General features: G+C 38.1%; 2 protein-coding genes across 5 annotated transcripts in view; both read left to right on the top strand.

Annotated features, from left to right (window-relative positions):
* Window positions 1-396: 396 nt before the first annotated feature.
* itgb1b (integrin, beta 1b) lies at window positions 397-20,137 on the top strand. Its single transcript, XM_016564196.1, has 16 exons — window positions 397-758; window positions 8,627-8,684; window positions 11,319-11,404; window positions 12,568-12,787; window positions 12,939-13,109; window positions 13,194-13,432; window positions 13,537-13,692; window positions 13,797-13,892; window positions 14,016-14,105; window positions 14,692-14,832; window positions 15,050-15,252; window positions 15,341-15,579; window positions 15,691-15,913; window positions 15,994-16,226; window positions 16,324-16,490; window positions 18,760-20,137. The coding sequence occupies exons 2-16, from the start codon at window positions 8,627-8,629 to the stop codon at window positions 18,823-18,825; spliced, it is 2,388 nt and encodes a 795-aa protein (XP_016419682.1). The 5' UTR covers window positions 397-758; the 3' UTR covers window positions 18,826-20,137.
* A 441-nt stretch (window positions 20,138-20,578) lies between these two features.
* Window positions 20,579-21,794, top strand: part of LOC107749109 (integrin beta-1-like) — a 29,492-nt gene continuing 28,276 nt past the window's right edge. For all 4 annotated transcript variants that reach the window (XM_016564184.1, XM_016564186.1, XM_016564185.1 and 1 more), the window contains exon 1: window positions 20,579-20,719. The gene's annotated coding sequence lies outside the window, so the exon portion shown is untranslated. The remainder of the gene's footprint in view (window positions 20,720-21,794) is intronic.

Raw genomic sequence — 21,794 nt, forward strand, 5'->3', positions numbered from 1 at the left:
AAATAGGCTAGACATCTTTCAGTCGACTCAGAAACTGCATGATTCAATGACTGACTCACAACATAAATGACGCCTACCTAGCGTAATAATGTTTATTGATTTTTTATATATAGATATTCATCCATTATTCCAAAATGAAGAAAAATATCGATCTGTTTTGTTATCATTTGTGGGGAAAACGCTTAAATTCTCTTTCTAGTTTTGCATTTGCTCGGGGGCTGATGCAATGACTCGCTCATAATATACAAAACCCTAACCACTTGAGTAGAAAGTCGCTGAATCAATTAATTTGCGAAATGATTCAAAAGAGTCGAATCACTTGATGAGTCAATTGAATCCGAATCCTAACCACTAGTTTGTTCGCGTCGTTCGCAGTGTGGATGGGGTGTTAGCATTATTTCCTGTGGGCGGAGGAAGGGAGAGGCTTGCCACTGCAAACCCATCTCACAGTGAGACCACAGACCCACACGCATTAACCACCCGGACCGAGGACACGCCGTGGAAGGGCAAGCTGGACTCTCTGCCCACATTTAGTCATTTATCTGCCCCTTTGTTAGTTGTAGGCAAGGGGATCGCGTGTTTTAGTTACTTTATAACCAGCTGTTGATTCAGAGTAGCCGACGGAAACAAAGACTCCTCAGACACGGGCGAGCAACTGGACTGTTGGACCAAACGCTGCCGGAGGTTCATTTCCATAGCAAATGTGGTTTTAAAAGAGCACCTGATAGCTTGATAAATCGCCGGGGACACGTGTTAAGGTAAGGAACATAAAAATATCACTTTTTATGAAACTTTAGTGCCAGAACTGTTTGTTGAATGTATTATTTTTCTAAGGGATTTTGAGCTTTAGGGTTTGATCTGGAGAGTGATCTTGGGTTAAGATCTTTGGGTGAGGATGTCCCATCCATTGCACTTCAAAGGACAGACGTGGATCTGCCCCAAAACGGGATTCACAGATCATATGCGAACAATGTCCCTTCAGGCTATGTCTTTCCCAAACGTCTGTTACCTTGTATCTATTTGTCGCGTCTTATGTGTCCACAACATCTGTTGTAAGTCATCCACTCCAGGCCTGAGAGAGAGAGTCCCGGCGGGTCCGAGGGGGGCTGTGGGGGTTGGACAATGCTTTATTTGGTAGTCGCTTGTGTAAATGTGCCTCCCTGGAAGTCGAAATGATGTAGCCGTTTTTTGCGCGAGTCATGGTCCTGTTTGGGGCATGCTGAACACATTAGACCACCAATGATTTAACTGATATGAACGCACCGAAGAGTCATATTGTGCCTCAAAGCGCATCGACTGGGAAAAGTTTGGCATTGTTACAGCGCTGCATTTAATGTTATTAAAGGGATCGTGCTATGTTAGGAGAAATTGAATCATGGCATTAGACACGGACAGCGCTGTGAAGTGCTTTCGGCTCAGTTTTAGAAGGAAAGATCCCGCAGCGGATCTGCATTAAAACTCTCACATCCTACATATTCAGGTCACGTGATCGTGTGGAAGAATGTTGTATTTTTTGCCGGATGTCTTAAAGGTGTCCTCATTAAAAGGTTTCCGATATAAAATAAAAGAATAATGATTTTGAAATATATTTTAAAGGTACACAAACATAACATAAAGATTCCATTCATATCAGTAGCCTGATAAAAGCTGCTTTATTATACTGAGCGGGTCGCCTCATCTGGGCAACATCACGTGACCAGCTGAATATTATCTTTGGTTGAACTTTTTTGCTCCTTAATTAATCTTGGCTGACTGAAAATAGCAAAATAGCACATTCCTGCAATATCCAAAAAAAAAAAGAAAACATGTAGGTGATTACTAAAGTTCAGACTGTTTTAACCTACAAAATTAACCGTGGTTTTATTATAGTAAAAGTGTAGTCACCATGTTGTTGTTGTTGTTGTTTTTTTGGTATATTGATTACCATTTGTATAACCAAAGTTTTACTACAAATACCATGGTTAAACTATGGTTAGTGTAGCATGGTTAATTTGTGGTTAGTAACCTTGTTTTTTTCCGTAAATTTTCATAATTTGTAATCTAGTGTAGTGTCGTAATATAAAGTTTGTTGTTTGTCTCTTATCCTCACAGAAGTAACCTTGTTTTTTTCCGTAAATTTTCATAATTTTTTCCCGACTAGTGTAGTGTCGTAATATAAAGTTTGTTGTTTGTCTCTTATCCTCACAGAACCTACCCTTATAGAAATACCATGGTAACCGCAGTCTCTAACATTGTTACTACAGCTGTTGTTACTACAACTTGGTGTCAGCCACCACAAAAAGAACAGGGGCAAAATTCAAAGCTTAGTACAGTGTTTGAAGGAAGTCCATATTGTTTATGGTTAAGTGGTAACAGTAAATGTGGTATCTGTGTTATTGTGGTTGAAGCCAAGGTTGAAATATCAGGGATTTTCTTTTTATTTGAAAAGGCTAAAATTCTTTTAAAAATTATAATAGATGTAATAAATACATTTTAAATAATATCTATCTATCAAATTATGAGTACCAACTCTATGCAAAGACGTTTGGAAAATTCTTATCACAAATGACTAGAAGAGTCATGGAAATTAATGGTAACTTTTTTAGCATGGCTGGATGGTTTTGTTTTCTGTTGTCTTTTAGGATAGAGAAGAGGATAACATATGTTTTGCAGTTCTGTTCTCTGAAATATCTCTTTCTTTTTTTTTGGAAAGAGTGAATTTTAACTGCAGTGGGGTGTGGCTGTTTTTTCTGAAGCTCCTATCCCTGATTGAAACAAAGCTGTTTGCTGTCATATAAAAAGAAACGGCAGGCTGTAGCTCCTCCTGTGTGTGTGTTTGTGTGTGCATGTGTGCGCACGTTTGTGTCTGTGTAATGCTCTGTTATTAACAGCATAGTCTCTTACCACATAAGATAAGAAAGAGGTTGGATCTGAACATGTAAGGGCAACAGGATAAAGATTGTGTGTTCAAATCATACAACTTTAATGACTCTGTGATGCAGACTGAAGAGGAGTTATTGAAATGATTTTAATCATTAATTGTGATGAGTGACACTTGGGACAGACAAAAATGATGTTGAAAATGACATTCCATAATTATGATCGGTAATGCTTGAATGAATGTTAAAGTTGTTAAAGTCTATTTTCTAACTGTATTCATAACATCTTATTGTGAAATATTTCATGTATAGTTGGTGTTGTTTTTTTTATACCTCCAGGTCTTCCAGTTAAAATGACACACTTCTGCCCGGTGACACATTCACAACTTCTCTAATCATTTAGTCTGCTTAAACCATTCATCTGCCTCAATTTTGTAGTGCAACAACTGATGCAATAAACCAAGTCCCCACTGTACATTTCACTGTTACACTCGGATGTATGTCATAATACAGAAGAAAATATCAGTTGCTACTTGCATTTCATCATTTCACACCTACTTTATTGCAGGTGTTCAGGGTCAGCTATTATGCTAAGCGTCTATATAAGTAGGGTGCCATGTAACCTGCTATTGTGGATATGACTGATAAAGGACAGTGTGGGTGGTAAAGGTGGGTGAGAGATGGAGTCAGAATGTGTCGATTGTTTGATTCCGATATGAATGCTGTGTTCCAGACTGGCCCTTTGACTCACTTCCTGTCGTCCCCTCTGTTATGACACATTAACAATGAGACGGGATGGGGCAGGGATTTGAAAACAAATTGCTCATTATAATCTGAAGGGTCCAGAGTTTTTTAGACTTTTCTAAAAGTGCTTAGAGAGACCAAAAGTATTTGACTTTGTGTTTGCTGTAATAGTCACAGTTTACTGTGAGGAGGAGTATTACAATCTAGTTTAAAGCTAAAGTTTTTTTTTCTGTAGCATTGAACAGAGGTTTAAAAAATAACTATAAAGTTTTTCAAGAAAGACTTTGAGCCTGACAAGAAAGTTTTAAGTATTTTGAAAACCTTAACCTCAAGTTTGAAGGTTTTTAGTTTGAATTGGTTTCAAAACCTGCATGTTGATAGATACAAAAATATAATATAATAAATATAATAATATTCTAATAAAAATTTAAGTGGTTATTGCCTGTCAAAAACATTTTTGTTGTGGATAGTTGCCTGTGCTTTCACATGTGTTATTATCTGTGAATTATATGCTATCATATCTATTTAATTTTTCATTATGTTCATAGCACAAATGATGCCCAATGAGTAACATGGTAAAGATCAATAGAGGGTCTGGATTTACAATAAAATCATTTCCCAAACACTCCCCTGTCTGTCATTGTTCAGAAAGAAAAGGTCCCGCCCCAAACTCACACCATCTAGAAGATGATATGTCTGGCTGCTCAAATTGATAATGCCGCAGTGTTTTGCTTAAGGGGAAATCATAGCCTTGCTTATAGTATTTTAACATTTTAAACGTGATGCTGTACCTTTAATGTATTGGGAAGATACCTTCACTGCAGTGTGAGTTGGTGTCTCTTTGCAGAGGTGGAGTTTCCCCTAGACTGTGTCTGTCGGTCACCGTCTGTGGTAAATAATCGCCCATCACTTAGCAATGTGTGTCACGGAGGGGGATTGGCAGGGTGAGGCAGTTCAATTAAGGAAATTGCCGCCCTGCTGTGGAGGGGTTAATGGCCACTCTGTGCGTGTTTGTCTTGACCGTTACTTAAATCAGCAGGTAGTGGATAACTGAGAACAGCCATTTAAGAATTCCTGTTTAAAAGCAACCTTAAAGCGAAAACACACTGTTGAAGCTCCGGCTGAAAGAGGCATAAAGCTTTTTCACATCTTTATGTGTTTGTATTAGTGGTGCTTGCATTCTGTATTGAAAGAGATGCAATTTAAAGACTCTTATGAGCTGGTTCTTCTTAAAGGCAGAGTAAGTGATTTTTCAAAAACACTTTAGAAAACTGATTCGGGCCGAATCACAAAACAAGCTTTCCAACGCTGGAGAGAACTCAAGGAGCGGAGGCCTGCGATCGGACGCCGAGGTTGCTTTGTTTCTTCTCAATAGGTGAGTAACACCGTGTCTACAACAGCTAAAGTCTGCCTACACTGGACGCGATCAAACGACCGTTGAAAACCATTTGAAATGTGTGTCAGCACGTCATAAATAGAACCCGGCAGCAGTTTTCTGTCGGGGATTTGTTGTGCCGCGCCGCTCACGTCCGTAGACACGGTGTAACATTGGTTTTGCTTTGTTTCACAGAACTAATCGTTGCCTGGGTTGCGTACGTATATGTGGGGCGGAGCTATCAAAATAGGGGCAAGACCCTTTTGGGGTAGGGGCGTGTTTGTTTTGGTGATTTCAAATATCAACATTGGCTACCAGAAATCCCTTACTCTGCCTTTAATGAATCAAAAACACGCAACTAGTAGCCTATAGTTGCTTTGTTTCAAAATGAACGTGACTGAAAATGACTCTCACTGAAATATAGGCCTATGTAAAATTTCTCTCTTCCCGCAGTGTTTGTGCTATTGAATGAATGATGCATATACCTCACTTACAATTTCACTTTTGTTTTTCACAGAACTCAAAAAGATTGAATTGAATGACAGTTTATGCACACTTGTAAGAATCAAAGAAGCTCCAAGCAGCTGAAGGAGTGTTTTCTCTCTCTCACACACACACACACACACACACATTAGATTTACATCTAGATACACACCCAGACCTCAGGGCTGCATTTTCAAGGCTTTGACACACAATGCCTTGGGGAAAGCAGACAAGGCGAAATTGAGAAGCTCTCTGTCTCTCCCACACACATACTCTCTCTGAAGATAGTGTTACACAGTGCGACTGAGAATGAAATGGCAGGCTGAAGAACCAGCTGTCTCGCAGCTTAATCTGCCTCTGTGTCAGCCAGACAGATGAAGACTTGTAAATGTGGAACTGTCTAATAAATGACCAGTGAGGTCACTTTGAGGAGCTTATATTTGAAACTTAGACTACTATGATGTCACTGGTTTGAGATACATGGAGTCAGAGATTTTCTGCATATTATTGTTACCATGATGACATTTTTCTTTAAATACTTCAGTTCATCAGCAACTGTGTTAGTGTATGTGACAGAAACCTGATTGGTTAATGTAAACATACACTACAGTTCAAAGATTTGGGCTCAGTACGTTTTTTTTTTTTTTTTTTTTTTTTTTAAAGGAATCTAATACTTTTATTCAGCAAGGATGCATTAAAACAAGTGGCCATAAAGACATTTTCCATTTTAAATGCTGTTCTTTGAACTTGTTTTGGCTTATCAAAGCTGCTTCTTGCTCGTCAAAAATCTTCGTTTCCATAAAAATATTAAACAGCTCAACTGTTTTCAACAGTGATGGTGATAATAATAAGAAATGTTTTTTTGGCACCAAGTCTGGTTTCTCAAGGATAATGTGACACTGAAGACTTGAAGTAATGACTGCTGAAAATTCAGGTTTGCCATCAAAGAAAAATCTTTCGAACGGTAGTGTAAATTAAATCTGCTAAGTAAATGTGAGCTGGATTTGGATTTGGTTGGTGAATTTGAATTCTGTGTGGATGGTGTGAAGATACCACAGTGAATCACCCTGAAGCTCATGATTCTTTAGAAGGAATAACCCGGAAAACATGCTCTGACACACCAATGATGTGTTCAGATAGGAACTTCCCATGCCGGAGTCAGCAGCCTAGACTGAAATGTGTCGCTCTGTTTGTCCTTGGACATTTAAAGTGATAGTTGTATGTTCTGATCTGAAACTGCACAGTTGGCTTTGAGATAATTAATTACATTATTTACATTTACATGTGTGTGTATAGAAAGGAAATAAATGTATTATGATGTGTTTTGTCCTGCGTCTGTTCTCTTTTTATCTCTCTATTTTAGTTTCAATGCCAATATAGTGTGCTTTATAGAAGTGTTGATTTTGTAATCCTGAAAGCAGGAAGAGAATTAGCATTTTTGAGTGCTGAGTGATGCACAGTAATACCTCACACTTAATTTTTTATTAAAACAAGTTGCTAAGAAGGACTGTGACTATGAAACAGATGTTAGTTTGCATGCTTTTTTATGACTCTGAAAACTATTGTTGTCCTTTTATAGCAGTTTGCTTGCAACCTGTTTTGAAACTTAGCTTATCAACTTTACAATTTTTGGATTGACCTGCAAATTGATGTCATGACTGAACGGCTTTATAAGCACAACAAAAACTTTATTACCAAGGAAGTGCAAAATAGGTATTAAGGTAAAATATAGGTAAATAAATAACATGAACAAAAAAAAAAAAACTATAAATTTAGCAATAAAGAATAAATTGCATACAATGTAAGAAATAAGGGGAAAAAATTAAAACAGAGGTGCTTGTAATTTTCTGCCAAGACATTATCTGTGAAGTAAATGGGCATTTCCTTTAACCCTAAAACACAATGCAGTATGAAATTCCAAAACAAACACATGCGATTCCAAAATTCCAAAATCAATATGAAAGATAGATCAATACGGAAAGTTCATTTGTATGTCAAAAGGGCCATTTTTCCACAGACTTTGATTAGAGTGAAGTTATAAATTACAGAGGTGTCAAAAGGATAAATATAGAAAAATTGAGTAAATATGCCAAGACAAATCACACACTGTCCTTCATGTTGTCTCTTTCACAGCACACACATCTGTGATCTAAATGAATGGCACCAGTGTACTGAAAGAAGCACTGTTTGCTTATCTTCAAGTGTTCACAGGTCTCGTGTGTGTGTGTTTGTGTAGATAGAGTAACGGTTGAGTCTACTGCAGTTCACCCACCTGCCCAGTCTATACAGCGCACATGCCTGTGTTTTGAACAAAGAAATATGAGTTTGTGTTGATATCATTCATGTCGCATGTATCTTCTGCTTCAGAACAGCTGGAGTTTTGCTGGATTTGCCCCTGCTGTGTGTGTGTGTATTTCTCATGCTGGATTGTGAAAAGTAGCTCATCTGACTGAAGTGTTGTTTTGGATGCTAAGTAACGGCATTGTGTGTTTGTACTCACTGTCATTCCTAATAAGGCCAAATCCGCAGTGTTTGGCACTGGTGTCTGTACACTAGACAGATTGAGGCAAAAGGACCTCCTCCTCTTTGTTTCATCAGTGAGGTGTTTCATGGGAAGAGCAGATCCATCGTCTTACCAAATATGGGAGTAGAGTCTCTCTCTTTTTCTGGATGTCTGTGTGTACTTGTTTGACTTGCGCAAAGTAAAACGTTCTGTGCGTCTCTTTGCTGACTAGTAATAATAAATAGGCCTTAACTTGCTCTGTGATATTTGACTTCACAGTATGTGGTTGTAAAACGTTAACCCCAGGTTACTGCAGTAGGTCTGTCCCTGTAGTACAGTCACTTTAGATAAGAAGCTGTCTGCTATATGAAGAATCTCTGTCTGCAGTTCTGTGCAAGCTGTTGGAATGTTTTACTGTGACCATGCATTTGTGCTAGGAGAAACAGGAAGTGACCTTGTAACACTCTGCCTACACATTGAGAAGTCATAAACACATGTGCACGCCCTTTCGTCTAAGTGTTACAGTGTTTTTCACTGCTATTGGTTTAGTCAAAATGCTCCATATTTAATTAAATTGTTCTTTGCAGAAATATTATTATTATTATTATGAATATTTAATTGTTTATATAGATTTAAAATAAAAAGTTCTTGTGTTGTTTTCAGATGGACGTGAGGCTGCTCCTGATTTCAGTTCTTCTGGGACTCAGCAGGGCACAACTAGGTAAGAACTTCAGATTTTAAAAGCATCAGATATACCGTGGGGTTCAATAGTCTGAGGCCACTAGTGAAAATGCTTCTATTGTGTGTTTTATTATCCATCCGTCCATTTTCTGTAGTGAATATATTTTATGTTGCAGTTTTAACATATTTAGGGCCAGATTTACTAAACAGGGCAAATTAGCGTTAGAGCGCAATTCCATAAAAGCGCTGATGGGAGAGGAAAATTGTGTGTGTGATTTACTGACAATGCATACGTTAAAGAACACAGACGCAGCCTGATCATTTCCATAACGACCAGCGCAATCTACCAAGAGCAGCGCAAATTACCACATGCTTTAAGACTTTTCTGGGCGTTAAAAATGGTGCAAATACCAGTAATTTGATGAGCGCAAAAGTTAGTAAATCACGTTGCGTGATTCATTTTAATACTCTCCTCCCATAAATTTTGCGTCTGAAAAGGAAACTCCTACAAATGCATATTCAATAAGGTCAGGCGCACAAATAACTGTGACCACGCCTTTTCAGCGCTAATTCTTCACTGTGCGTCTTTAGTAAATCCTAACAGTACAATTTTAACGCAAAAATACAGCTTGCGCTGGCGCATAATTGGATATATAATCTGTCTGTAAAATTATTAAAAAACAAAACTGTCATGGCAATTTGCTGTCTAAAAAGTGGATGTGGGAGCCCTGCAGGTTTATGTGGGTTAAAAGTAGGGTAGGCGATTTTTGAGAGGGTAGCAATAGCAAGCTAGCATTGAAAGCATAAGATCCCAACCTCCCTGCAAATCACTCTCCAAAGCCACGCCTCCTTCAAAACACGTGACCGCACATAGACAGACCAGAGTCTAACCAGCAACATGATGAGAGACTGTGTTGGTGCAGGGTTGAATGCAGTGCTGTCAGATGCTGTCTCATTCACCGGTGAGAAAACATTACAGTACAAAGCGCATGATATTACAATAATAACACCTTCCATTCTCGCTCGGTCTGCAGTAGCATAATGGAACGTGCTGATGACGCATCATGTCTGTGCACGGAGGTAGTGCTGGGCAGTATGACCAAAAATTTATATCACAGTATTTTTCAAAATTATACCGGTTTCACGGTACATGACGGTATTTTTTTTTTCATGCATGACTGGGTGTTAACCATATTTTCTACTGATTGAGAGAGGAAATACTGCAGTATACAGATTTTACTGTCATGATGAGTGAATATTGTCAAAAAATACCACACTAAATACAGTAAGCGACAGGTGCTAGGAAACACTGTTTTGTACTGTTTTTGAGGTGACACTTCTCCAGGAAAGTCAGACCTCGCGTTCGCGGGACAGCACTGGTGAAATCTTCCAACTGAACCATAGCTAAGGTTTATCCTAAAAAGTCGCTAGGTTTGTCAGTATGAATATTATATGGAAAAAAGCCGCTAAAAGGGTCTGAAAGTTGCTAAATCTAGTGCTAAAGTCGCGCTCGTGTGTGTGAGACGCGGGAGCTGATGGCAGGGGGCGGTGGATACTTGTAGCGGTCAATGTGGATATTGTGGATGAGTTCTTCTGTGTCATCACGTTCTATTAGTTCTACAGCTTCAGTTTCGGAACTTTCACGCTTAGTAACACATACAGCTGTTCCCTTACCACAGTGCAACAGTGAAAAGGGACCCCTTTCAAACAGTGTCACGTTCTGAACGTTGTTTAAGCGATATACACCGGTATTGCGGAATTTTAAAAAGTCATATCATAACAAAAATAAACACCGGTATTCGGTGTGAACCGGTATACTGCCCAGCATTACACGGAGGTATGCAAATACATACTTTGACAGGCAGGCAGGACAGCCTATCGCAGCTCTCGGACCGAGGGATATGATTGGACAAACATTTTATGGTCCTACGTCTTCCACCGATGATATAAATACATTTAGACCACTTCACTTAGTGATTGCTGCCGGGATGTGAAGAGACTTACAACCAGCATAACCAAAAATGCTTTTGAACCAAATCACCTAGCCTGCATTTAATGCAATCTTCGATGTTGTCCTCATCTCATGTTAATGAAGAACTTGTCTTTTTTTCCTCCAAAAATTCCTATTTGCAGGTAAAAAAAAAAACACATTTTCAGACTTCTCTGTGTGTGTGTAGGAGCAGCCTGACTTTTGAGTGATATACCAGACCAGAGGCTGATAAAATACTCGTAATACTGTCCAGATCATGTTAGACATTTGCAGCGATTTTCATTCTAGGAATATCTCCGATATGGCAGCAGTGTGGAATCTAAGAAAAGAACCAAAAGAAAAATCTCACAGCATTAATGCAGGATAATAGGAATGCGATATATACATCATCTTCTAGCGCTGTCCCATAGTCCTGTGCGGTTTATTCTGGATGTGCTGGCCTCATGGTTTTCATTAAGTCTTTAGAGAAAGCAGTAAGGATGCCCTCATTAATACAGTTCACATGACCTCGCTGCAGCATATGGCCACTCTGCGTCTATTTTAGAATGACAGTCTCATGAGACAGAAGCATATTGCGTATGGCTGGCCACAGTGTTAGTTATTAAATGCTCTTTGATTTGGATTTCCTGTGTTAGTGGTGGGAGGGAATTGAGAATGATGGATGTTTTTGTTGTGTGTGTGCAGATGGTAACGAATGCACCAAAGCCTCGGCCCAGTCCTGTGGAGAATGCATTCAGGCCGGAGAAAAGTGTGGCTGGTGTACAGACGAGGTGAGTTCAGACGAAACCATTAAAGACGAAAATGGCTGCTTTTGCAACGGTGTGCATTTAGGGGAAAATGTTATGGGGGAAACCATTTCCTGTAGTCAGATTATTTGTTTATCCAAGTCTGTAGAGGACATCCTGTGATTCTGCAAACAATTCTGTATGCTAAAAACACGCTTTTGGACGAGCGAAGTATCCAAAGGAACCAGTGATTTGAAGTGACATCACCTTCTGGCCCACCTTTATTCGTCTGTAGTTTATTATTACTCACAGTTTCTTGAGTCATTTTAGTGGAACTTGAGCACATCGTACCCCTCAGTGTTCATGAGTCAGCATCCTGTGGGATCATGTCTGTTCCTGCCATGTGGAGCAGATTATGGCAGGACAGGAAGCACCAATCATGGACCACATTAAAGAAAGCGGGAAGTGTACTATCACTAAACTACATGTAATGCAGGGCGGGGGGCTTTAGCTCTGTTGGGAATGTGCCCCCTCTTAATTGTTTCAACAGGCACACTGCACATCCTCATCCCGACTAGCCCAACACAGCAACATTGGCTTAACCAATGGTGTGAGTTTGGGGTGGGACTATTTGTCTGTCTGACCAATGGCAGGCAGGTGGAGTGTTCTGGAATTTTTATTATTTATTTTTTTTAACTTTATTTTATAACATTTTAATTACTATATTTAAAAATCATATTTTTTATACTATATAATCACATGAAAAAAGGGTTAATTTAATTTATCTTTATTATTAACTTTATTATCTTTTCTTAATTAAATTTATCTGTTTAATTTTTTCAAAATGAATATTTGTTTCAGATCATTTTCCCTCAGGTTTAACATACGTACTTAACATATTGTATAGTTTTAATTCCATCCTATTAATTATTGAAATGTATTTTTACAAATATTTACATTTTTACAGCGGTAGAACTTTACAAATTTACAGTGAATATTTAGAGCCTGGACCTATTCAATTGTATATCCCTGCTATAGATAGCTATAGTGTTATTTAATTTTATATGTTCCTTAAAACTGCTCCATCTTTTGTAAGATTAAATACTACTGATGCCATGCTCCAACGGTTGCTATTTTTGATGGAGTGTTTATAATCTTTCTCTTTTGTATTTCTTCTCTTCCCTAAACTCCTTTGTCTCTTTCTGCAGGACTTTCTGAAACAAGGTGAGCAGAAGTCCACGCGGTGTGATGAGATTGAAGCTCTGATTAAGAAGGGCTGTTCTAAAGCCAGCATAGAAGATCCTCGGGGAACTGTTACCGTCAACAAGAACCAATCTTTAACAGACCGCACAAAGGATGGAGTAAAACTGAAGCCAGACCAGATCACCCAGATTCAACCACAGAAACTCACCCTAGACCTCCGATCAGGTACTATGTACTCCCTCCCCAACTCCAGGAATGCTTATTAAATAATTTAGGTCATCATTTAATAAAGTTGAATGTCATGTGAAGTAATGGTCTTCTTCTGGGTCCCCTGTAAAGCTTTAGTCTGAACGCATGGTCTCTCATTCTAACCCAGGTGAAGCTCAGACGTTCAATCTGACATTCAAGAGGGCTGAGGATTATCCCATAGATCTCTACTACCTGATGGACCTCAGCTACTCGATGAAAGATGATTTAGAGAACGTCAAAAACCTGGGAACCGACCTGATGTTTGAAATGCAAAAGATCACATCTGACTTCAGGATTGGTAAGGAACCTCTGAGGATCCATGCTGGATTTGTCTATAATTGTATTGCACTGCACTGCTTTCATTCTTTGTCAATGTTTCTAGGCTTTGGCTCCTTTGTGGAGAAAACCGTCATGCCGTACATCAGCACGACACCAGCCAAGCTGCTAAACCCCTGCACATCAGACCAGAACTGCACCAGCCCGTTCAGCTATAAAAATGTGCTGAGTTTGACTGCCGATGGATCTCAGTTTAATAACCTTGTGAGCAAACAGCAGATCTCAGGAAACCTGGACTCACCAGAGGGAGGGTTCGACGCCATCATGCAAGTGACTGTCTGTGCGGTATGTATAATATATACATTTGTACATATATATATATATATAAACACTGCTGACTTGTCAGCTTTTGGAACTGAAGGTTGTGCTTCATCTTAATTGTGTAACAGAACCAAATCGGCTGGAGGAATGTTACCCGTCTGCTTGTGTTTTCCACGGATGCTGGATTCCACTTCGCTGGAGATGGAAAACTGGGCGGCATCGTGCTTCCTAATGACGGGAAATGCCATCTGCAGGAGAACATGTACACTATGAGCCATTACTATGTAAGTGTGTGTAACGTCGTGAGTCATTACTGCATATAGAATATATGTGAAGGTGTGTAGAATATATGTGAATATATGTGAAATTAAATTTCCATCCCTTCTAGGACTATCCTTCGATCGCACATCTGGTTCAGAAATTAAGTGAAAACAACATTCAGACCATTTTTGCTGTAACTGAAGAGTTCCAGCCTGTTTACCAGGTAATAAAGCAGACATCTTTTGTCTCTACATCAATAGGCAAGTCGGATTCTGTAACACTACTGGAAATTAAATACTGCATGGGAAAAAATGCCTGGACAAACTGTTTTTATCTTTGTTTACAGGAGCTGAAAAACCTAATTCCAAAGTCAGCTGTGGGAACGCTGTCCTCCGACTCCGGCAATGTGATAAAACTCATTATTGATGCATATAATGTGAGTAGATCTCAGTAACTAAAGAGGCTGTAAGTCAACTTTTAGTTAGATTTTATAATTTTTTTTGTTTGTTTCTTGCTTTGTTCTTGACAAGTTCCTGGAAAATAAAATGTGGAAATATCACAATGAAGTTTACAGTAAAAAACAGTTGATAAAGATAATGTAAAATATTTAATTCTAATTAAAAAAAAGTTAAATGGTAAACAATTTAAAACAACTGTTTCCTATTTAATATATTTTTAAATGTAAATTTATTGCAGTGATAGCAAATTTACTCAGGCTATTGAAAGTGTCAGTATTCAGTATCACATGATCCTTCTAATTTGCTGATTTGCTGCTCAAGAAACATTTTTATTATCAATAAACAGTTGAAAACAGCTGTGCTGCTTAATATTTTTGTAGAAATCATTATATTTATATCTAAATATAAATGTCTTTACTGTTGCTTTTAATCAATAGAAAGTTTCCTTGCTGAAAAAAGTATAATTTTTTTTCCCCCAAAAAATCATACGTCCACATTTTTTGTCAGTTTTAAGTTAAAAAATTTGAATTTGAAATAATACTTTCATAAATCTGTCTTTCTCAGTCTCTGTCTTCTGAGATCATTCTGGAGAACAGTAGGCTCCCCGAAGGTGTGTCCATCTCCTACATCTCCCACTGCAAGAATGGAGTGAGCGAGAAAGGAGAAAATGGGAGAAAGTGCTCCAACATCTCCATTGGAGATCAGGTGAGAATAATATCCTCCAGTTAAAACCCTCTATGACATTTTCATCAGATGTTCAGTACTTTCCATTGGATACAATTTCCTAAATAACGGACCCTTTGCTAATTCAGAACATTTTTATTTGCTCTTCCTCTTTAAAGAAATTTGATAGCAACATGAATAAAAACTGCAAGACTGCAAAGTCTGCAAATCAAATCAGCGCTCTTTATTCTCGTCACAGGTGACGTTTGAGGTAGCGGTCACGGCTAAAGGCTGTCCATCTAATGGCAAATCAGAGACTATAAAGATCAAGCCGCTGGGCTTCACTGAGGAGGTAGAGATCGTCCTTAACTTCATCTGTGAATGTGAGTGTCATGAAGACGGAATCCCAAACAGTCCAGCATGTCACTTTGGCAACGGTACCCTGGAGTGTGGAGCATGCAGGTGAGTTGAATTATTCATACATGGTTAGTTAGTTGTATATAAGACCATATCAATGGCAATAATGTTATCTATGTCTGCTTATTTTCAGGTGCAATGAGGGACGTATTGGCAGGGTTTGTGAATGTAGTAAAGATGAGGTCAGAACAGAAGATCTGGATGCGAACTGCCGCATGGATAACGGCACGGACATCTGCAGCAACAATGGAGACTGCGTTTGTGGAACGTGTGAGTGCAAAAAAAGAGACAACCCAGAGGAGAGATACAGCGGGAAGTTCTGCGAGTGTGACAACTTCAACTGCGACCGCTCCAACAACAAGCTCTGTGGAGGTACGACTCTGCTGAAATAACACTTTTCTGATCTGATCTTCACATATGTAGAGTTACATATGTTTAATGATTAAACGGATGAGGAGTTACAAACTTTCTCCACCTTTCCAGGTCACGGTCGTTGTGAATGCCGAAAGTGTATCTGTGATGCTAACTACACAGGAAGTGCTTGCGACTGCTCTTTGGACACCTCAACCTGTCTGGCCAGTAACAAACAGATCTGTAACGGTCGGGGCACCTGCGAGTGCGGCGTGTGTAAATGTACCGACTCAAAGTTTCAGGGTCCAACCTGTGAAATCTGCCCAACCTGCCCTGGAGTTTGTACTGAACACAAGTGAGTTACTAACAGGACATTTGCTTGAACAACTGGCTCAGCTAGCAGCACTAAATATATTCGCCTGGCTTTCCTCACAGGGATTGCGTCCAGTGCCGAGCATTTGGTACTGGTGACAAGAAAGACACATGTGAGAAAGAATGTAGCTACTTCAGTCTTATAATAAAGAAGAAGAAGGAGGAACTTCCTCAGCCCAACGACCAGCCCTACATCAATCACTGCAAAGAGCGTGACGCTAACGACTGTTGGTTCTTCTTCACCTACGCTACCAAGAACGACAGCACCGTTGAGGTCCATGTGGCGGAGGAGCTTGGTAAGTGGAAGATGAAATAAGTACCAGCAGGTCTTGAGTTATATATTTTTTTTAGTTAACTAGTTATATTGTTTCCCATAATGCTTTGTGTCCACAGAGTGTCCCTCTGGCCCTGACATCATTCCCATCGTAGCGGGTGTGGTCGCAGGAATCGTTCTGATTGGTTTAGCACTTCTGCTCATCTGGAAGCTGCTCATGATTATTCATGACCGCAGAGAGTTCGCCAAGTTCGAGAAAGAGAAGATGAATGCCAAGTGGGACGCGGTACGTTTCTCTAAATTTACGTTGCATTTTTATGTCGTATGTAGCGATTTCAGTGGCCTAGAGAAAGCTGTCAAAGTTATTTTCGTAAAAACAACATCTACATGAAATGAATATGTAATATTTCTCAATATAGTTATATTTTCATCTAGCACAGTGCAGATAGTTGTAATGGGATGTCTGGCCTCATTGTCTGGGGTGTGGCCGCTCTGGCACAAAGGGAGGTCATTGCTGCCACCTGCTGGGCGCTGCTAGTATTGCAGTTCATGAATCCTACAGAATAATGCAGCAAAAGAAGGGCTTGGTGCTCAAGAACATTTGGCTCAGAGGCTTGTGAAAATGCACATAGGTCTATTTAAGGCATTTAAATTAATGCATTAGATGTCTTTCATCTAGAGCTAAAATTATCAATTGGGGTAGCTGTATATTAACCCTGTAAAGCCTGGCATATGAAATAATAGTCTGGAATTTTTTATTTTTTTTTTAAGTTGTATATGTGTTTTATTTATTTATTTATTCATATTTGATTCACCAGGCTTTTATGGCCCAAATAGTATGATATAGTGAGAATATGTTCACATTCATGGAGAAAAAAATAAATAAATAATAATATATATTTTTTTTTTAATTCATTCAGAGATCCAAACTGAGCAAAAATATGTAGTTTGGTGCAGATGGTATTTATATGGACAAAAAGTAAAGTGAAGTTCTGATAGATTGTAATGTAAATCAATGAGATCTAACAGACTGTTCACATAAAATGCATATAAATTTCAGCTGTCGCTCTATATATCCCAATAATATGTTTATTAGTAAGGTGATATTTAAATGCTTAGTTTTATGATCAAAGCTCTGTAGTTTTAATTGTAGTGGACAAAATACATTGATGATTAAGAGATGCACAATTAAATGTTCCTCAATCTTGACGTGTCATATTTGATACATTTTAACATGATTTTTTTCCCTAAAAAATGATGCATGGATAATCAAGTCTAAGTTCTTTCAGTCCAGTAAATGTTCATTCAAGTTATTCTTATGTTTACTTAATAAAGATCATTAAAGATTTCACAGCAAAATGCAAGTGTACAATGACTTGAAGATGGACATTTTTAGAATTATATTAAAAGGCCTTTTACTTGCTAAAAAAGTATGAATTTCAAAGTATGAATTGATTTTAGGCTTTATAAATGCATTGTCTTATGTCATTTGTACTGAACTGGTCAAAACCGCAGGGTTTTCGGCTTTTTGTTTTCTTTATTTCAGTTCTGTTTTTCTCACTCTGTCATATTCGTTTCTTTCTGCCTTTCTTTCTTCAAACCTTTTCTTCTTGTCATATCTAGCAAGAGAACCCAATATACAAGAGCCCCATTAATAAATTCCAGAATCCGAGTTATGGAAATAAGGGCGTCACACTCTGAGTCTGTACTCTTCTTTGCTGCTTGCATGTGCTCTTTCTGTCTATTTATCTTTCTATGACTTTAAGAACAACCTCAGAACCATGTATAATATGAACAGTTTCTAAATAGTCATTTGCAGTTATTTAATCTAATTCACTAATTATTAGGACATGCCTTTTGTGTCATTTTACTCACCAGCATGTCGTTCCAAACCTGTATGACTTATGATCTGGGGAACACAAAACCTCAGACTCCATTTTTATATGAACTTTTGATCCTTAAAGGAACAGTTTACTCAAAAATGTAAATGTACTCTTCCTCAGGCCATCCAAGATGTAGATGAGTTTGTTTCTTCATCAGAACAGATTCGGAGAAAGTTGCAGTGAATGGGTGCCATCAGAATGAGTTCAAACACGGATAAAAACATCACAATAATCCACATGACTCCAGTCCATCAAATAACAATGCTTTTATCAGCTGTTTGGACTCTCATTCTGACGGCACCCATTCACTGCAAGTTTCCCCAAATCTGTTCTGATAAAGCAAGCGATTTCATGCTAAATATCTCAAAATCTGTTCTGATGAAGAAACAAACTCATCTTAGATGGCCTGAGGATGAGTACATTTTCATTTCTGGATGAAAAATGAATAAAATTTCCAATACTTAAAAAGCTTAGGTATTTAAATGGATGCATATACAATATAACAGTGTTTGTGTTTGATTGTGTGCCTTTTGTAATGCTTGCTAGTTTTAATATACTTTTTTTTACAACCAAAGTTTACTGTATTTGCTGTGAAGTGTCCTAACCTGGCAACTGTGTAGTTATATTAAAGGTTGATCTAATTATCCTCTCTTCATCACCATTGATCTCCAGGGTGAGAACCCCATTTACAAGAGTGCTGTGACGACGGTGGTCAACCCTAAATATGAGGGCAAGTAATGGACGAACGTGTCCATCTTCAAGCAACACTGTATGCAGAACAATTCAAGAGGAACGGAAGAGTTGAAGTTCACTTTGTTTATTTTCTTTTTTGTCTGTGTGTGTGTTTTTAAATCACCTTTTGGCTGTGCATTTGCCACTGTTCAGTATAATCTATTAACCTGTGTTTCTATGCATCGTTTTGGAACTGTACAGTATGTATAAACTTGAGTTTTTACTTTTTTATGCAATCTTAGACAATAATTTCAATGTTCAGTTTTGATTTTTAGCCACAGATCTGCCTTGTTTTTCTGAATGTTAAAACTGATCATGTTGGGTTAGATGACGGGTTTTGTAGGTATGATGTGGTCAGGTATGCATGAAGAATGAGTATCCACAAAGACTAGACACAATTACCGGCTTGAGTCCAGTAACTAGTTGCTCATTAGAGCCAGTTTGTGTCTTATGATTGTGCAGGAAACTTTCTGAACCTGTGGATGGAGTGTCCTGTCACTGGTATAGTAGGTAGCTGTAGCGGACCACTGCTGTTTGTACACATGGTGCTTTTCATGTAGACGCTTATGTCGTCTGCATAATCCTGGATGATTTGAGTCCAGATTCTAATGTTTAGGTCTATGTGACCATGGATCTGTGTGCTCACGTCGCCTTTCTTTGGTCTGTGAGTCAGATGGTTTAGTGTCCTTTTATTGAGCACATTGATGATTTTAATTAATCTAAAATGGACAGGTTTAGTATCTTTTAATTACGTCACACAAAAATGTACATTTGTTGTAATTTCATCTGTCAAGTGTTTGGCAACATCTGAGTTGTTAGAGGGACATTTTCATCATTGTCTGTGAATGGAACAATCAACTTTATTATTATTATTAATATTATTATTATTGAAAACATGAGCGTAAACTCGTATGAAAAGATCTTCAGGTTTTAGATTTGTTTGAAGAATGAGGAAATGAAAACTCAGGTCCTGAATTTCTCTCTATCACTGATGCCAAATATTTACGTCTACTGTGCAAGAACTATATTCCAGATCTGGATTTCACATTTGTTTTTGTAATTTAATTTGTCCCTTTGCAACATCATTGTTCATAAATGAGACTGACTGCTCAGATTATTGTTGGTAAAGATCAGTGTTAAAGAAAGATAACTTGTTTTTTCCTTTTATTTTCACTTTTTTAATCTCTAAAGCTTTCAAAAGCTTAATCATGTTGCATACACACTTTCCTTTTTAAAGTGCCTTTTTCATTTTTTGCGTCATGCCCACTGTCTTGTTTCTAGGAGTTATTTATTCAAATAAACAACCCAAAACACTGGACTGCATTGTTATCTGTGTCTGTTTGTGAGTCGGCATGCTTTATAATTGAATGTAATGTCATTCTAATACAGAGATTTTACACCTTTTAAGTATGTCTGTTTTTGGTAGCAATGTGAATTTTTGCACCAAACTGCTGCTATTTGTGCGTTATGGCTATGTTTAGAATAGTTCACTAGCTTAATACTCATTAAATATTGTGCAGTGTACACTATAAACTATACACTGCCTACTATTTACTTAAAACCATAGACTTTATTCTACAATAAATATGTAATTGATCTGTATGCCACCTGTGTATTCTGTGCATGTCATATGTGCTGTATACTGCAGGAGTAGTAGTGAGTTAGTATGCTATTTGTAACAGCCAATATGTGCTTTTCCCAATATGTGCTTTTCTCTTCTTACTGCTACATAGTGATTGGTTGTCCCACCCAAACCTCACAATCCTTCAGTCTGTGTGTGTGTGTGAGGTGTGAGACTGCTGCTGCTGTATCTGAACTACTGAACAAGACATCAGGAAAAGTTGAGCATATAGACATTTACTTCATAAACAGATTTCTTGAAAGAGCCTTAGGAGTTAAGGTAAGTAACTAAGACTTTTATTTATATATATATATATATATATATATATATCGAGTGGTGATCCAAATTAGAGAACAATCTATTAATACTTGATTTTTTTCTGAAATATTGTTGATTTTCATCTATCAAAATAATTTTGGCAGCCATTTTTAATTTAGTCTTAGTCTTACTCAAATCAATGTACATTTTAGCTATCATATTTAGTCAACCTTGTCCTGTTTTTGTTTAGTCAAGTTTGTCAATGAAATGTATGAGCATTTTAGTAAGGTTTTAGTCAAATCTTATATTTTCGGCATGCTGTATAATGGTTAAACTGATAAAAAAATATTTTTGCTCAAATTTATAATCATAATGATTGTTGTCATTTGAGAAATTTACTTTTGCATTTCAGGCATTGCACTTTCACCAGTACGCACAAATCAATAGAATGTGGACTCGTGGTCAGGGGCGATTCTAGGATTTTCATTTTAGGGGGGCTCAGCCCCCAGAGTGGGTATAATAATAATAACAGCCTAATAATAAAAAATATATATATAAATACGATTTAAAAATTTTGATTAATAGGGGTCATATACTAAACTTATTGCAGTATGCCACTGTATTTCATAGATGGTATAACATATTAATGTTAAAGTACTGAATAAGCCAAATTCAAGTCTTCATGATCTCACACACACAACCTGTTTACTGTGCAAACACTAAATTTTACTGTTTGCATTTCTAGTACAACTTAGAACTAGGGCAGGGGTCGGCAACCTGCGGCTCTTTCACCCCTCTGCGGTGGCGCCCTGTAGCATGGGCATAGAATACGCGGGAGACTGTTCCCCTGACTTTTAAAGGGGCCATATGATGCGATTTCTACTTTTCCTTTTCTTTAGTGTGTTATGTAGCTATTTGTGCGTGTATAAGATCTGCAGAGTTACAAAGCTCAACGTCTCCCACAAAAGGATTTATTCTATCTAAAAGAGAAGGCTGATCCAGACCGGGCTAAAAACGCCTCATTCAAACACGCCCCCACATCTCTACGTCACGATGTGGAAATATTTGCATAATGCCGCCCAAATGTTCATGCAAA

Source organism: Sinocyclocheilus rhinocerous, unplaced genomic scaffold (assembly GCF_001515625.1).
Source record: "Sinocyclocheilus rhinocerous isolate Xijiao unplaced genomic scaffold, SAMN03320098_v1.1 scaffold919, whole genome shotgun sequence".
Lineage (NCBI taxonomy): Eukaryota > Metazoa > Chordata > Actinopteri > Cypriniformes > Cyprinidae > Sinocyclocheilus > Sinocyclocheilus rhinocerous.

Excerpts from the sequence above, each read along its gene's own strand:
- itgb1b (XM_016564196.1), top strand. The coding sequence starts at position 8,627 with ATGGACGTGAGGCTGCTCCTGATTTCAGTTCTTCTGGGACTCAGCAGG. Across the intron at positions 11,405-12,567 it reads GTGGCTGGTGTACAGACGAG|GACTTTCTGAAACAAGGTGA; the intron begins GTGAGTTCAGAC and ends CTCTTTCTGCAG. Across the intron at positions 12,788-12,938 it reads CACCCTAGACCTCCGATCAG|GTGAAGCTCAGACGTTCAAT; the intron begins GTACTATGTACT and ends ATTCTAACCCAG.